At 52.1% G+C, this 17812-nt stretch overlaps 1 protein-coding gene across 1 annotated transcript in view; it reads left to right on the top strand.

Annotated features, from left to right (window-relative positions):
* smtnb (smoothelin b) overlaps positions 1–17812 on the top strand; it is a 55891-nt gene that overhangs the window by 19520 nt on the left and 18559 nt on the right. The window contains exons 6-11 of the mRNA XM_047016714.1: positions 5931–6021; positions 11113–11996; positions 12880–12934; positions 14234–14373; positions 14420–14852; positions 16444–16529. Coding sequence (XP_046872670.1) covers positions 5931–6021; positions 11113–11996; positions 12880–12934; positions 14234–14373; positions 14420–14852; positions 16444–16529 — 1689 coding nt within the window. The remainder of the gene's footprint in view (positions 1–5930; positions 6022–11112; positions 11997–12879; positions 12935–14233; positions 14374–14419; positions 14853–16443; positions 16530–17812) is intronic.

The following is a 17812-nucleotide window of genomic DNA, read 5'->3' as shown; positions in this document are numbered from 1 at the left end:
TGAAGGGCTGGGGTGATGGATGACACAGAAAACAATGGGACGACAAGACTATCTCTGTCGTAAATAATATAAGCAAAAATGCCACCAAAATATATAAAATAAAACCATAAATATTGGATTAAAGCAAGTTTTAAAGGATAATGGTATTTCTCTCGGCCACTGCCTTCCGTCAGATAATATTTTCACACTGGGAGGAGGGTATGTTGCAAGGTTCACGTCAACTTGCATTTAGCAAAACTAAACGCAGCCTCAGTTGTGGGTGTTGAGTATGTGTTTGCCCTGCGACGGTGACCGGTGAGGTTTTCTGCCACCGCAACGAAGAATGCAGAGAGGGCCAAGCCCCAGACATGTGACTGAGTCACACACAGTGTCATAAGTATGTGCTTCACTCTGTCCCCAAACACAAACCGCCTACTCTGTCCCCAAACACAAACCGCCTATCTCTGCATCACTTTCTCACACACGCACGCATTCAGACTGGCAAACATTCAAAGACGCACACTTAACCATGCGGCCGAGGCTGCCACGAAGCAAGGAATGTCTTGTTTTTTCCTCTGCTCACCTCTTTTGGCCTGGCCAAGCCGGAGAGGAGGAAGATATGCTGGTCGTGGGGTGTTTGGTAAAGACAGTAAATCCTGCTTTGACACGAGCAGAGTTCAGCCTGGACGGTCAGTTATTTACACAAGCTGCCACTCTCACGCTCACAGGGTGAGAGGAAATTGAAACGTTTGCTAGTGTGGCTAAACAGGTCTGTGTGTGTGTGTGTGTGTGTACAGCACGTAGACGTTTTGTGTTTTGAGGCTTAATGGGAGAAGTGATATTTTATCTCCCTTTATTTGCTTGGCCCCTATCGTCTCCTGCTTGAAGCGAAACCGGAGACTTCCATTCAAACTCTGAACTCTGGTTAGGATAGTCCCCCTTGTGGCCGGATAAGCGTACTACCATGTCAACACCTCTTTTCTTCGAGATGAAATCATTCGATTTTTCCTGTTAGTTTACAGACTGTCAGACCAGGCCCTGCCCTGCTGTTAGGTTGTAAACCTCCAGGTGACAGACTGATGCATGTCAACAGAACGGAGTGGAGGGATGGGGGGGGGCGGTGGGATGGTCTGGTTGTCACCGGCCGAGAGCTTAGATCTTATCTTCTCACCCGGGCTTGATCGCTCTCTGTCTTCTGCAGCTGCTCTGATGAATGTCCTGCTGTCTGAAGAAAGGGTTTGTATAGAGGGAAGCTGTTCGGTCATGCTGGATGCCGTCATTCCTGTTGGAACCGGGTTGTCACAAGGTGTGATGGGGGGGGGGGGTGGTCCACGCTCGAATTCACCTCCCAATCTCTGCTTTTCACAGGCCAACGCTGGTTCACAACTGGTTGTGTGTGTCCTGCACATTTTTAGATCTGGTTTCCTGAAACACTCAAACCTGTCTACCTCACTTCCTGTTTAGTAGGGGTGTGCTGGTGTGAAAGGGGAGAGGGGGAGGGGGGGGTCAGTCAGGGCCGATGCCAACAACAACAACATCAACAACAACATCAGCAGCAGAGCAATCACAGAGATCTCTTTGAGCTGTGCACTATTGTTCCTGGACAGATGGGGGCTATAGATTGTTGTCTGTAGCACATACACACACACACACACACACACACACACACACACACACACACACACACACACACATACATACGTAGACACACATACATACATATATACATATTGAAGAAATCTATGTCCGCTAATTACAGTCCCACTGTTTATAACATGGCAAAGTGTAGTGATATTCAACAGGAAATAACATTCAAATCAGGAACGTGCAATCATTCCCACACACAAACCCATGTAGCCAGATATCATGGCCAGTTTATTTTTTTTCTCAATTTTTTTTTTTATTTTTATTGATGACTGCATTTATGATGAACGATTTTAAATGGTGAGTATTACTGAGGTAAAGTTTCCCAGCTGTCGGAGGGAGAAACACATTTTGGACACGTTCCTTCAAACTGTAATTATATATATGGGAAGAGGAATGTTGGCTTCAACAAACAACATTTGTGGTACGAAAATAAATCATTCTTTTTTTAGGGTCGAGCACGACCTATAAGTGCCCCGTGTTTCTTTGTGTCTAAGAAGTAAAGAAACATGCCATTAAAGTCAGACTCTTGAAAACGACGCCGGGTCACAAGAAAGAAGAAAAGCGTGTGTGAAAAGTTAATGTGTCAACCAGGCGACCCACTAACCTGCAGGAAAGGAGAGAGGAGGAGACTGAGAGGGAGAGAAGGGAAGTGGAGGGAGGGGCCTGTGTGTGTGTGTGTGAGGGAGGGAGTGTGAGGGAGGGAGTGTGGACACTTAGGAGGATAGAGTAGACTGCGTCCTGACTGCTAAAGTGAAAGACAGACGAACCAGCAGCAGAGCGACGGAGGAGAGAAGGTAAACTATGTCTCCTTTCTACACCTCCTGTCACAAAGTTCTTCTTCTGTGGTTCTCGCTGTTTGTGGCTCAACTTTGAACCATTTTTTTTTGGTCCACCACTATGCAGTTGAACTTTTACTCCTGGTCTTTGCCTAATTGCTGTAAACTAGTATTGAGACACCTGTATCTTTTTCTCTGCCGGCGTGTGAGATTCATCCTCGGGGTCTAAACTTCAGAATCATTTTTTATCAATATTGACAGGACATAACTGTATTCATCGTTGAAATTGAATTTTGTTCATCAGAAAATGAAAGGCCTGAAAAGTGTATATATGTTTGTGTGTCAGTGAGTGTGTAAGGTTGTGTGTGTGTGTGTGTGTAAGGTTGTGTGTGTGTGTGTGTGTGTGCGTAGAGACGTGAGGCACACCAGACATGCTGGAGGCTTGCGACAGTCTTGATTGTTCTTTAATCTGATCTCATCATAAACAGAGCCGTGAGTGACGAGCTTGGGAGAGCTAGCACGAGAGATAGCAGCAGGCGGGTCTCTCTAGAAGGACCGTGAGATAGAACCCTTCCACAAGAGATAAGAGGCAAAGATGAAAAGGGAGAGAGAGAGGGAGACGAGGAGTTGAAGAGAAAGAGGAAAACTACGATGAAGGGAGGGAAAACGTACGTTTTTACAGTGTTTGCTTTGGATCGGTGTGCTGGGAGTGAAGAATGAGAGTGAGGTTTGCGGGCAAACTCTTGTGTGGGTTGCGTCTCTTCCACAAGCGCAGTGTAAAGATGATTGCCACATCATTGCTGCTACTGTATTTCACTTATTTGGAGGTGGGCCAGTGAGTGTGGTTTCCCAAACATTGCCATGCAGTAATGGAAAAAACCTCTGTCAGGCTTTCCCCATCCTCCAGACACACACACACACACACACAGCCCTGGATGAACCTGGTGGCCTGTGACCTCACCACTCGGGTGTGATGGATGTAGCTTCTGTGGAAAAGGGATCCGTCGAAGGACCAGGTAGCAGCTCCCTGAAGGAGCCCAGCCCGGGCATGTGGAGGTGGGCTGTGGTGCCGGCCTGGGCTGGCCCTACTGTCCTGCAGGGTTCAGAGGAGCCTGGGCTGGCCCTACTGTCCTGCAGGGTTCAGAGGGGCCCAGAGGGGCCCACGCCTGCTCTGTGGTCAGACCACAGGACAATTGTTGTTGGGGTGTCTTTATTTGTGTTTTTTTTTTATGGGGCAGAGCTTTCGCAACGGCATTCCTACCATACAAATAACCTCCCCAGCCTCGATGGTGTGACCCGTGTGAGGCCATGTCCTGCCACAGGAACCCAGCTCAGAGGTGCTGGGGCTAGGGGAGGCTGGAGAGGCCGGGGCAGGAGGGCTGTAGAGGCCGGGGCAGGAGGGCTGTTGAGGCCGGGGCAGGAGGGCTGTAGAGTCTGGGGCAGGAGGACTGTAGAGTCTGGGGCAGGAGGACTGTAGAGTCTGGGGCAGGAGGGCTGTAGAGTCTGGGGCAGGAGGACTGTAGAGTCTGGGGCAGGAGGACTGTAAAGGCCGGGGCAGGAGGACTGTAGAGGCCGGGGCGTTGGTGGAGGCTGCTGATCCCAGCAGGGGTCTGGCAGCAGGACACCGGAGACGCACTCTCCTCTTCTCTCCTTTTCTTTCTTTTTTCCTTCACCACTTCATCTTTCTCTTTCTCCTTGTGGTCCCCCTTGTCTGGGAGAAATATGCTCCCTGTGGTTTAGGAGGAACTGTGAAACCACGACCGTCTGCTAGCCTTGGTGGAGGGGAGGGGAGAAAGGAGTTGTCTACTCTTTCATTTTGTTTACGGCTAAACTGTCTCATTATCTCCCAACCCCCAACTTTTTTCAGTCACTTTATTGTCTTTCTTTCTTGAGTGCTGACCTCAGGGACCACTATCCTGTATGTTCTAGATGGTTCCCTGTTCCAACACACCCTGGCCCGTGACAGTGAGACCGTTAATCAGCCTCTGTCCCACAAAGCCGCTCTAGGTGGTGAATGTCACGGTCAGCAAAGCATGACGATGATCCAATCATCCCCCCCCCCTCCCAGGTGTGTCTGATCCCTGCTCCAGCAGGTTCTCTGTTCGGCCTGGTCGCTCCAGCACCAACTGCTCTCTCATCTGACGGCATCTCTTTCCACAAGGCAGCCATTTCCTATTGGAGCAGCTGACACCTATATCAGCCCACGGTGGAGGATAACGTTGTTGACAAATCCTGCGCTGATAGGCTTAAGTGTGTGTGGGGTGTGTGTGTGTGTGTGTGTGTGTGTGTGTGTGTGGGAGGGTGGTGCTCGTGTCGTTAAGAGGGGTTGTGTGCAGTTTGTCAAGCGTGATGAGATTGCCTCGTGTTAACAGTTCCTGAGGTCATGTAGGTGTATCACACTGTACCACCCTCATCCAGAAGGCAGCTAGTCACTGTGCTTTCACCGGAGCTGGCTTAGTTTTACCTTGCTAAATAAGCAGAGCAAGAATTCCAATTAAAAAGGCCAATCGTTTTCCATATGGTACCACAGACTAGCCCGCACGGCAGTTTGGTTTGTGGGGCACTGGAGGTTTGAAAGAGTTCAGGGGAGTAGAATGTGTGTCGAAGTGTGTGTTGGAGGGGGGGGGGGGGGGGGGTTGAGGGTTAGTCTGGAGTGATGTGGGTGTGTGTGTGTAGGCCTCTGTGTTTACACAGCTGATCCTCCTGTAGTGTAGCCCAAGGTCATGCACCAGGGCCCAGTAGCCATGGCAGCGTGGACTCTCTCTCTCTCCTTCTCTCCATCCCCACCTCTACCATTCCCTCGCCATGTGTCGAACCGTGTCTCTCTCTCTCCCTCTCTCCTGCCCTTCCTCCTGTGTCGTGTTGCACCTATGGCAGTGGCGCACTGCTCTTTTTATATACTGCTGGGTGAGGAGGGCTGGGAGAGGGTTGGAGATCTCCCTGGGTGAGGAGGAGAGGGAGGAGGCCCTAGGGCTGGAGATCTCCCTGGGTGAGGAGGAGAGGTAGGAGGCCTTAGAGCTGGAGATCTCCCTGGGTGAGGAGGAGAGGGGGGAGGCCCTAGAGCTGGAGATCTCCCTGGGTGAGGAGGAGAGGGGGGAGGCCCTAGAGCTGGAGATCTCCCTGGGTGAGGAGGGCAGGGAGAGGCTTGTTATCTCAGCCGCACAGACCCGACCGCATCAAGACTCTCCTGCTCTGAGGAGAGTGACCTCTAACCTCTACACCAGGCTCGTCTGATCGACCCTCGACCTCCAGGTCTCCGTGCACCTGATGTTTTAACTGATCCGATCAGTCAGGGTGGGGTGGAGGATCTGGTGTCCGCCTGGTTTAGCCCTGGTGGATCACTGGACAGAAACAGAAACACTGTCCTGGGATACGTCAGAGCAGATTAGGCAAATTTAAACAAAGCTCTAACATGGGTATCGCTGTCGTTTCAGTTTCAATTGTACCTTTTTTTTAGGTATGGCTTTAGTAGATGTAGGTGTGTTATGAAGATAGGTTGACTTGAGCCGGGTGTGTTTTCTGTTGCAGGACCCAGACAAAGACTGCTTTGGTGAGCGAGAGAGATTTAGATCTCAGGTTCGAGAACACACCCAGCAGAGCAAAGATCTGCACAGGACAGGTAAGAATCTCACTCACACACACACACACACTCACACATACTCACACAAACTCATAGTCACATTTGGGTCATCTACTTGCAGGCATTTTTAACTGTGTTGTACTATGAGGTGCATGTTTATAGGACAGTATTAACTTTGACTTAAGACTTAGCTGTGAGTAAGCGTGACAGTTTGAGTAAGTGTGGACACTTCCACACGTCTAGGCTGACTGTAAACCCACACCTTTGACCCTCTCTAGGTAATTTCCCCTGAACTGCTTGTGAAAACAGCCCCCCAATAGGTTCATTCTGCTCTGGGGGTCATTGAGAAGGTCAGGGTTTTTTTTTTTTTCCATGACTTGATTTGCAAGCTCTGAGACTGCCCAGTGTCCGGGCTAATGACTCTGGCTACTGTTGCCGCAGTTTAATTGACCTCTGTTAGCTACCCCATAAATACAGCAGAATGAAAGCTCTGCTTTTACGTTTAATTTCCCTTCCCGAAACCTTTTGACTTTGTGTTAAGACACATTTACGCCTGCGTGCCCGCACACACACACACACACTCACACACGCACACACACACCTACCTTAAAGGAGATAAGCCTAGCAACATGGGAGGAGGTTAGCATTTAGAGGATAAACAAGCATAATTTGGTTATGGCCTTACAGATTTGACTATCACATAGAGAACACATTCCAACACCAGGACTCTTTAGACTTGACGTGTAGTCTGGTGAAAGTATTTTTATGCTATATATAGAATAAAAACGTTTTTATATATCTGCTAAATCCAAACCGAGGTTGACCTGAACTTGGCACGAACCCTGTGAGACCCTGGCTTGGTCAGTACGCTATAATTTGAAGGTGTGCCTTGGTCTGTCCTTGGCTAGAAGGCTGGGGGGGAGGGGGAGGTGGGTGGCAAGGGTGGGAAAGGCCAGGAATATAACAGGTTCAAAAGAGAACACACACACACTCACACAACCAAAGTGATACCGCTGTTTAGAGTCGAGCCCAGAGGTCTGTTTAAAGAGGACAGAAAACACAGGTCTTTCCCTGCCTTCACCTCACCGTGCAATTAGGGTCAGGACTGATTCAGGATAGGACTGATTCAGGACAGGACTGTTTCAGGTCAGGACTGATTCAGGACAGGACTGATTCAGGATAGGACTGATTCAGGACAGGACGGTTTCAGGACAGGACTGTTTCAGGACAGGACTGATTCAGGTCAGGACTGTTTCAGGACAGGACTGCTTCAGGTCAGGACTGTTTTAGGACAGGACTGATTCAGGACAGGACTGATTCAGGACAGGACTGTTTCAGGTCAGGACTGATTCAGGACAGGACTGTTTCAGGACAGGACTGTTTCAGGACAGGACTGATTCAGGATAGGACTGATTCAGGACAGGACGGTTTCAGGACAGGACTGTTTCAGGACAGGACTGATTCAGGTCAGGACTGTTTCAGGACAGGACTGCTTCAGGTCAGGACTGTTTTAGGACAGGACTGATTCAGGACAGGACTGATTCAGGACAGGACTGTTTCAGGTCAGGACTGATTCAGGACAGGACTGTTTCAGGACAGGACTGTTTCAGGACAGGACTGATTCAGGATAGGACTGATTCAGGACAGGACGGTTTCAGGTCAGGACTGTTTCAGGTCAGGACTGTTTCAGGACAGGACTGTTTCAGGTCAGGACTGATTCAGGACAGGACTGTTTCAGGACAGGACTGTTTCAGGACAGGACTGTTTCAGGACAGGACTGATTCAGGATAGGACTGATTCAGGACAGGACTGATTCAGGTCAGGACTGTTTCAGGTCAGGACTGATTCAGGTCAGGACTGTTTCAGGACAGGACTGCTTCAGGACAGGAATGTTTCAGGACAGGACTGTTTCAGGACAGGACTGATTCAGGACAGGACTGATTCAGGACAGGACTGATTCAGGTCAGGACTGATTCAGGTCAGGACTGATTCATGTCAGGACTGCTTCAGGTCAGGACTGTTTCAGGTCAGGACTGATTCAGGACAGGACTGTTTCAGGACAGGACTGATTCAGGTCAGGACTGTTTCAGGTCAGGACTGTTTCAGGTCAGGACTGTTTCAGGACAGGACTGTTTCAGGACAGGACTGTTTCAGGACAGGACTGTTTCAGGACAGGACTGTTTCAGGTCAGGACTGATTCAGGACAGGACTGTTTCAGGACAGGACTGTTTTAGGACAGGACTGTTTTAGGACAGGACTGATTCAGGACAGGACTGTTTCAGGACAGGACTGATTCAGGACAGGACTGATTCAGGACAGGACGGTTTCAGGACAGGACTGTTTCAGGACAGGACTGATTCTGGTCAGGACTGTTTCAGGACAGGACTGCTTCAGGTCAGGACTGTTTCAGGTCAGGACTGATTCAGGTCAGGACTGTTTCAGGACAGGACTGTTTCAGGACAGGACTGTTTCAGGTCAGGACTGATTCAGGACAGGACTGTTTCAGGTCAGGACTGATTCAGGACAGGACTGTTTCAGGACAGGACTGTTTCAGGACAGGACTGATTCAGGATAGGACTGATTCAGGACAGGACTGATTCAGGTCAGGACTGTTTCAGGTCAGGACTGTTTCAGGACAGGACTGTTTCAGGTCAGGACTGATTCAGGACAGGACTGTTTCAGGACAGGACTGATTCAGGACAGGACTGTTTCAGGACAGGACTGATTCAGGACAGGACTGATTCAGGATAGGACTGATTCAGGTCAGGACTGATTCAGGACAGGACTGATTCAGGTCAGGACTGATTCAGGACAGGACTGATTCAGGTCAGGACTGATTCAGGTCAGGACTGCTTCAGGTCAGGACTGTTTCAGGTCAGGACTGATTCAGGTCAGGACTGTTTCAGGACAGGACTGCTTCAGGACAGGACTGTTTCAGCCGTTGGGAATCAACGCTGAGACACAGACACAGGAAGTAAGGAACCGACAGGATAGGGCGGGGGGGGGGGGGGGGGGGTGGAGGCGACAGAGAGGAGGGGGTTGTCGCCTCAGCGGGCGGGACAGCGTTTCCGTGGAAAGAAGAAAGGATACGGTTGAACTTGGACTGGGAGCTGGGGGGGACAGAGGACAAACAAACGAATTTATCTCCCCGGCCACAACAGATCAGTAAGATGGGGTATCTACAGGGATGCTTGGGGAAATACATGGTCTGGGGTCGTCAGTTTTCTAAGTTACCCCCTAGCCTACTCTGACAAGGCAGTGATTTAGGAAATGACCTGTTTGGTCCCGAGTCACACAACAACGGAATGTGCTTCATCCTGACTGGGACCTCAAACAGTCACTTTGAACTGAACACTCCAAAGAACCTTTCACTGTGGTGGTGGTGGTGTTTTGCGTTTGTGTCTGGTGGACCGGGGGAATGGAGGGGAGGGGGGGGGGGGGATGGAGGGGAGGGGACACTTTAGACTCTTGTGTGGTTATTTTCAAATCTCTCATTACCAAGTAGAACTGAGGGTTTTCCCAGAATACTACGCCACACAAAGGACAACACCGCATAGCTACACCACCAAAGCAGGGGCACGTGAGTGATGTTGTCTCTGTCTCTCTCTCTCTCTCTCTCTCTCTCTCTCTCTCTCTCTCTCTCTCTCTCTCTCTCTCTCTCTCTCTCTCTCTCTCTCTGTCTCTGTCTCTCTGTCTGTCTCTTTCTCTCTCTCTCTCTCTCTCTCTCTCTCCTCTTAATTGGAGCTGATGGAGCTCATCACTAGGCCTAGCCGGGGCTGCTCACATAGACCAACATGTGAGGGAGTCAGACGTGTGTGTTTGTGTGTGTGTGTGTTTGTGTTGATTGCACACCAGCTGTGTGATTGTCATTCGGACAGCGTTGCGTAACCATTAATTCCCAGTTCATCAACTGCTGGCTTGTTTGGTTGTGTTTGTGATTTCCGAGTGATTGTGCGTCATGAAGCGCAGGTCATTTCTATAGAGTAGAGCCCATCGGCTGTAGGGATCTATTGGCTTAATAGAAGATTCTGGAATGACCCCCTGGTGACCCCCAGGCATGCAGGGTTGAAGGAGGAGGCTGTGGTCGCCACGGAAACAACTGGGACTTTCCCTTCTTGATTTGCTTTGTAAATTACAGTGCTGTGTGTGTGTGTGTGTGTGTGTCTGTCTATGACATACTGTAGACCAGTGATTCCCAATCTATGAGCCGGCAAACCAATTAAAACTAAAGTATGAAACATTAATAAATATATTGAGAACAGATTTCCCTGGAGGTCTGAGGAAAGTAGTTCCCCCTCCTGCATATTACAGTCTGGCCGTTTATCAAGTACAGTAGAGTTTAGTTAAGTCCTCATCAAGTACTCATCAAGAATGCAAACCTATTTTTATTTTTTTATCGCTTATATTTGCAACTTTTCAAACCTTTTAGAACTTTTTATAAAAATAATCCCAAACCTTTTTTTCTACATATCGAAACTTTTTCAAAAGCCCTGTGCAAGTGTGCCACAAAATGGAAAAGGGAATGGCTGCTGTAGACAACCAGGATCCAACTGTGGAAGAGTGTGCTGTGTTGGGTGTCTGAGGGCCCAGCACAACTCTACAAGCCCAGGGAGCGTGAGGAAGAAGGGGAGGAGGAGGAGGAGGGGAGGCAGAAAGAGTGGAGGAGGGGGAGGATGTCGGCATCGCAGGTTGTTTGGAGTGTGGTTTCCTGAGGAGAGGAGGAGGAACGGCGGAGTTTGGACACGGGGGAGGGGGGAAGTAGTTGTCCTGGTCTCGGTTTCACCCCCTTTGCCCCCACCCCCGACACTTCCTGCACTGGGCGTCCACCTATGGTTCTGCTGATCATCCCTGCTCACACACACACACACGGATGCCTGCCCGCGTCAGAGGATACACGAGGCTGACACAAAGGAAATGCCTACTACATCTTCTACATCTTGTGTGTATCCTCTGAGTTTCCTATATGTCCTACCTTAGCTCCTACACCCTAGCTAAGTTCCTAACAGCTGAAATCCAGGAAGTAAACAGTGAACCAGGAAGTGAGTCGTGGTTCCAGAGGATGAGCGGGTGCCCACCGTAGGAGCTGCATGAGTTCCCCTCTAATCAGGCTGTGTTGTCTCCCTGCAGCAGGCTCCAACCCAGGCATGGTTCTGGTTCTGGACCCCCTGGGGAGGGACGAGGGCCCGGGGCCCCTGCTGGGACGGCCGCAGCGTGACCCAGCCACAGCTGAACCCGACCTGGTCCTGACCCAACGCCAGAGATCGGACTCTGGGGGGGGCTCCACGGCCCCCAGGGCCCGGCTGGACTCTGGAGCCTCTGAGAGGAGCCTGGGGCTGGGCTCCACGGCCCCCAGGGCCCGGCTGGACTCTGGAGCCTCTGAGAGGAGCCTGGGGCTGGGCTCCACGGCCCCCAGGGCCCGGCTGGACTCTGGAGCCTCTGAGAGGAGCCTGGGGCTGGGCTCCACGGCCCCCAGGGGCAGGCTGGACTCTGGAGCCTCTGAGAGGAGCCTGGGGCTGGGCTCCACGGCCCCCAGGGGCAGGCTGGACTCTGGAGCCTCTGAGAGGAGCCTGGGGCTGGGCTCGGCCTTCAGGGCCCGGCTGGACTCTGGAGCTTCGGACCGCAGCGTGGGCTCCCAGTCCCGGGTCAGACAGAGGCGTGACTCGGGCACCTCCGACTCCAGCCTGGGGCCCAGAACCCTCACGGACTCCGAGATCTCCGGCCCGCTGTCACGGAAACGCTTCGACTCCGGGACGTCTGACCTGAGCGTGGGCACGGCCCCTGAGGGGCGTGGCCAGGGAGAGGAGGCGGAGGTGGTCATGAGTTGCTCCTCCTCCAGCACGGACTCGGAAGCGGAGAGCACCAATCATCATCATCATCCAGACGGCCTCCCTGCCCAGCCCATCCCAGAGCCCAGCCTAGAGCAGCCTGATGGGGCAACTCTGTCCAGGAGAGCCCCAGGCTCCCACAATGGCCTGCTCAATGGCAAGGAAAAAGTGGACATCCTACAACAGAAGGTACGGTATAAAAACATTTGAATACTTATCAAAACACAGGCTACTTACCGTTTAATCATTACTACTTCAACATTCAAACTCAGTAAATGAGGATGCCGTTGCACCACAAGGTGGAGTGGTCTAGCTGCAGTGTGTTATTTCACTTCGTACTTGGACTACCCGCTCTCTGACAGAAAGGGGCCCTGACACCATTCCTCAGTGACACCTTGGTCCAGTCCCCCTAGGTCTCGTATCGGTTCTGCCAGTTCCTGGTTCACCGCAGGTTCTCCTGGCCTGCCGTCAGAGACGCAGGGTTCTGGGTCGTCTCATCCCTGGAGAACCAGCACAACCCGACCCAAACGAACAGCACCCTGCCCCAAAGCCAGGAGAAGGCTCACGACCTCACAAAGGAAACGCGGGGTTGCCGTGACGGCACGTCGTCAACGTCATACATGTGTTTATTCGACAGCGGCCTCGAGGTTGTTCAAGAAGCTTCCAGAGAATACGGAGATTACTCTGCTCTCCTGACACTACTGTAAACATGCCAGGGCCTAAATAGAACAGGGTTCCGAGACACCAAACACTGTGTGTGTGTGTGTGTGTTCCTGTCACTGTGGCCCCTCAACCCCAGAGTTCGCGGTGACGTTTACAGATCAACTCAGCTTCATCATCTGAGACTATCTGGCTGTTGTACAGACTGTATTTCACATCCGTTGATCTACAGTCCGGATGTACACGCGAATGGGCTTCTCTGTAGAGATGTTGTTTTTATTATTATTTTACTATTATTATTTAATTGTCTGCTCTTTTCTCTCCTTTTGCTGTTCTCTCTGTGTCTCTCTCTTTCTATCTCACTCTTTCTGTTTTTTTTGTCTATCTCTCTGTCTCTCCTTCCTCTCACTAGGTCTTGCTAAGCAGAGAGCCTGCGTTTGCACCCCTGGGCAAAGTAAAAGATTCTGGTAAGCACTCAAAGTACAAAAAACGCACACTCACTGCCAGACGCACAAACAAACACTCACTGCCAGACACACAACCTCCCATTCATCCTGGTGGCATAGAGAGCTACAGCTTGAGGGTGTTGAGAGTCTCCCGTGAAGAGCAGGAGGACTGCGTCCCTAGCTCCTGAGTAATGGCTCACGGGGCACCCTGCCCCCGTCCCAGCGCCATGGCTTCCATCAGGCGTGGTGGCGGGGGGGGAGGCATGACCGTATAGGGTCAGGGCTGAGGGGTGGAGCACAGGGAACACAGTCGGAGCGCAGGATGCAACCTCTTTAGGAAAGATAGTCCCCAGTCTCTTCCCATGTAAACACTTAGCTGTGTAAAAACACTTAACATCTAAGGAAGATGGATTTATCTCTCTCTCCCTCTCTCTGTGTCTCTCTGTCTCTCTCTCTCTATCTCTCTCTCTCCATCTCTCTCTCTTTCTCTCTCTCTCTCTCTTGCTCTGTCTCTCTCTCTCTCTCTCTCTCTCTCTCTCTTTCTCTCTCTCTCTCTCTGTGTCTCTCTCTCTCTCTATCTCTCTCTCTATCTCTCTCTCTGTCTCTCTCGCTCTGTCTGTCTCTCTCTCTCTCTCTCTCTCTCTCTCTCTCTCTCTCTGTCTCGCTCTCGCTCTCGCTCTCTCTCTCTGTCTCTCTCTCTCTGTCTCTCTCTCTCCCTCCCTTTGTTCTTTCCTCTCTGGCTGGAATATGAACCTCTGTTGTTACTCTATCTCTGTCCTCCCTCCCTCCCTTTACTCCCTCCGTGACGTGAGTATGAGATGAGTGACCGAAGATTAGCAGGCCAAATCACCTCAGGGTGCTCAAGATCTGACCCCCCCCGTCACCTCTGAGAGCGAGAGAGAGAGGGAGACTCTGTCCGCTCATTACTACGGCAACAAGGAGTGAGAGATGGAAGGAGGGAGAGAATTCTAGCAAAAGGAGGCAGGAGCACGAGAGAGGGAGAGTTGGGGGGGAAAAAAAGGGATTTGTAGAGAGCTGTGAGAGGAGGAGACTTGGAGAAGAGTAAGACTTTTTTTGAGTTGAGTGGATTTGCTGTATGTTGCCCCTGGAGACAGTGTTCCAGCGGTGATGAGGGGTTAGTTTGAGTCAGGAGCGAAGAGAGCAGGTCTGTCTCTGTGTTCGCACACTCGAAGAGAGCAGGTCTGTCTCTGTGTTCGCACACTCGAAGAGAGCAGGTCTGTCTCTGTTCGCACACTCGCCCGTGTCCCATCTGGGTTCTGTTCTGTCGGTTCATCAAGTGTTCTACTCGCACGCCCGCAGCGCCAGAGAAGAGAGAGACGCCGTCGGCCCCGTTCAGCCGTGCCAACTCCGTGCGGGACAGGGTGCGCAAGTTCACAGAGCCCGGCCCCGCCCCCGGCCCGAGCATCTCACTGCTGAAGAGGGGCTCTCTGAGGAACGGGGCCCCCCCCTCCTCCAGCCAGCCACAGCTCCCTGGCCAGAGCCCAGTTCTTCGAGGGCCCCTCGGTGGGAACACCTCAGTCGACCGGAACCACTGCTTCGCCCCTCAGCACCCCTGCAGACCGGCCCGGGAGACCCCGCCTCGGATCCTCCTCCTCCTCGGAGAGCCAACGGCAGGGTTCCTCTTGGCCGCGGGGCGTGGCCACCCAACCCCAATCCTCGGCTGACCAATCGCGGAGCGGCGTGGGCGGGGCGAGGCAGACGGCTGAAAAGCTGAGGCATACCTTCGGCGAGGCAGAGCAGACCCCAGGGAGAACAGCTGTGACGAGGGACAGCCAGGCAGCGTCCCAGCCCGACATGAAGACCTTCCTCACCATCGAGATCAAGGATGGCCGCACGTCCTCTTCCTCCAGGGGGGGAATGGCCCCCCTGGCCCCCATGGGCCCCCGCCTCACCACCAACACTGTGGGACAGAGAGCAGGTAGGAGAACAGGCGTCGACAAACACACACACACACGCACCCCCGACACGTGTGTTCGTGGCAATGAAGCAGAGTTTTTTTTATTTTTTTTATGGAGATGTTTTCCTGCTTAGTGCTGGAGTTTCTGAAATGATTATGCTGAAGCTTAGTGCCAAAGCCAGCTCAGCTAACCATCCTCGGTGTGTGTGTGTGTACGTACAGAGGCGATGTAACTATGCCTAGACCAGGGCGGGGGGGGGGGGGGGGCGGTGGTTTAGATATGTATCCTCTGTCCTAACCCCACTCTAGAGTCCCGTCACACTGGGTTCCCTGTTGATGTCAGAGACAAGAGGCGCCACGCGAACCCAGCCACAAAACACCGACTTTGATCCTGACCCGGGTCAGTCCGGGCCGGGGAGCTGGGACTAGTGGGAGGAGAGAGAGAGGGGGGGAGAGGGAGAGAGAACAGGATAAGACAGCAGAGTGGCTATGCTGTCCTACTGGGCCAGGCTGTATGGGTGTAGAGGAGGTGGAGGCCAGTAGGTTGGGAACAGAGACGCTAAACAATGAGCGGGTTGTATGGTGTTCTCGCAGCACAATGCTGCCTCTCCACGACATTCCTGCGGAGTCAGACTGCGGACTGACCGGCCTGTGCACTCACCCGGGCCCAGTCTATGAAGTTAGAGGCAGGCAGGAGAAACGTGTGTGTTAGGAGGTGTGTGTGTGTTAGGAGGTGTGTGTGTGTGCGTGTTAGGAGGTTTGTGTTTGTGTGTGTGTGTGTTAGGAGGTGTGTGTGTGTGTGTGTGTGAGGAGGTGTGTGTGGGGTGTATCTTGGTTTGTCCCAGAAGCAGCTCAGTCACAGCTGCTGTGGAGATCTATCCAAACAACCAGGCTTGTGTTCGAAACCTTTCCCAGCAACCGGGACCTCCAACCCAAACAGTTTATTTAAGACCATGCCTGAAACGGGCTTGTCAGAGCCCCCAGTGAGTCTCTTACACCCCCCAGGCCCCCTCCTCTGCCCAGCCCCCCCCCCCCCCCCCCCCCCCCCCCCTCCCGACAGCCCCACTGCGCTTCTTCCAGAAGACCCGGTTTGTCTCTGCTAAGCCCAGTTTGCTGTGACGGCCGTGAACTCCTTTTTTGGGTGCTAACCGTGTGTGTGTGTGTGTGTGTGGGTGTGTGGGTGACTGAAGACAGGCTTTGGAAAATGTCTCCATCTCCCTCAGCACCACCCAACAGCTTTTGGAAGTCTGCATCACGCCTGTTCTATAGCTGTGGACATTAAAGTGTGTGTGTGTGTTTGTGCACGGTTAAGTCTCCAAAAAGGGTAAATGTGTGTACGTGGAGAGGGATGAACAGGAATGTTTACGTTAGCTGTGCTGCGGTGCCCGTGTTAGCGACTCAAACCTCTGGGTTTACGACAGCTTGGCAGCGTAAGTGACCTGAGAAGTATTCATCTCCAGCTCTCTGCGTTGCGCCATGTTCTTCCACACGTTCTGAGGATTTGTGTCTGTTTAACTCACAGATATTTATGGGTAAACACTGCCTAAACAGTGCAGGAGCTCTGCTTGAGTACACTGTGTTTTACAGGCCTTGTTGATGTTTGTGTCTCTAGAGTTGACCCTGGGCCTGAGAGCGTCGCCCTTCAAGATCTCCTCCTCCTCCTCCCCCCCCAGCCTCACGTCAGGATCCTCCTTCAAGGTACATCGGACCTTTTCATTCTTTTTGCAGACGCTTTTATCCAAAGACAAATGCAAATGGTGCATATGGAGAGCACAGTCGGGCATCAGGCACCAGGAGTGTAGAGTTCTGTCAGTGTTTCGTTGGGCAGAGACAATATACTGTCTATATTTACCAGTCAAAGTGCACAGTAACCACATCTCAGCTACCAGGCACGACAATTATACTGTTAACTCAACAGGCTACAGTGTAACAAAGTGTCTTATCATCAGGTAAGATTTAGTTCCAGAACCTTTAAAACCCTCAGCGAGTACAAGTTGTGTGATCTGGAGTTGAATTCCTGTCAACTCTCGATTTTAATAAGTGGATTTTGGTGGATTTTTTTACGTTTTGTTTTCATAAAGGTCACTTAGTTCAAGTGTCGTAGAAGTGTAATGAAAAGGAGAGAGGGGGGGGGGGAGGGAGAGAGAGGACAAGGAAGGAGGGTGTTTATGAAATACAAAGTGGGTAGCCGGTCACATTTGTCCTTGTAAGGTATGAGAGGAGGTGAGGGAGGGAGGGAGGGAGGGAGGGAGGGAGGGAGGGAGGGAGGGAGGGAGGGAGGGAGGGAGAGAAGGAGAGAGAGAGGGAGGGAGGGCGGGGCTTCCGGCTCTCTCTGCGCTCCTCTTCGTTCCCTCTGAGCGTTCCTCTTCGTGTCTGGAAGGACTCCTCTCTCCCACCTGTCGGACTGGAGTCGCTCGCCTCCACACCTCCAGGCTCTGCACGCCTTCCTGCAGTGCAAGCCTCCCTTCATCCCTCCTTCACCCCCCCTCCCCTTCATCCCCCCTTCATCATTCGTTCATCACTTCCTCTCAGGGGACTCCAGAGCATCCGCCCCTTCCCTGGTTCTCAAGCCGTGATTGGTGGTCAGATGCTGAATGCTGTTTTGTGAAGATATCTAGTCAGGCAATCTAGTAGAGTTGTTGACCCTCGCCACAAGCCCCCCACCTAGGCCCTAGAGTGCTGTGGGGGAGAGGGGGTGTGTACACTAACATCCATTAGCCAGGAGTGTTGAAAGGGGGGGGGGGGGCGAGGGTGAGGGGGGGGGCGTTGAGCTGGAGCATTGGGTCATTTTGTTTACTCTTAAATGGTCTCGTCCTCCACCCCCATGCAGAGGGAAGCAGTAATCTGGTTAAGGGGATCAGGGGGCAGGTTGATCAGGGCTGAGAGGAGGGAGCTGTTTTGGGGGAGGGCTTGGGCTCGGGCGTGGGGGGATTGAAGATGTGCCCTTAGACTGTCTTAACTAGTTAGGCCTAGGGTGAGAC

Source organism: Hypomesus transpacificus, unplaced genomic scaffold (assembly GCF_021917145.1).
Source record: "Hypomesus transpacificus isolate Combined female unplaced genomic scaffold, fHypTra1 scaffold_42, whole genome shotgun sequence".
NCBI lineage: Eukaryota > Metazoa > Chordata > Actinopteri > Osmeriformes > Osmeridae > Hypomesus > Hypomesus transpacificus.
Note: the sequence above shows the minus strand (reverse complement) of the source record. Positions and strands in the feature narration are given on the sequence as shown.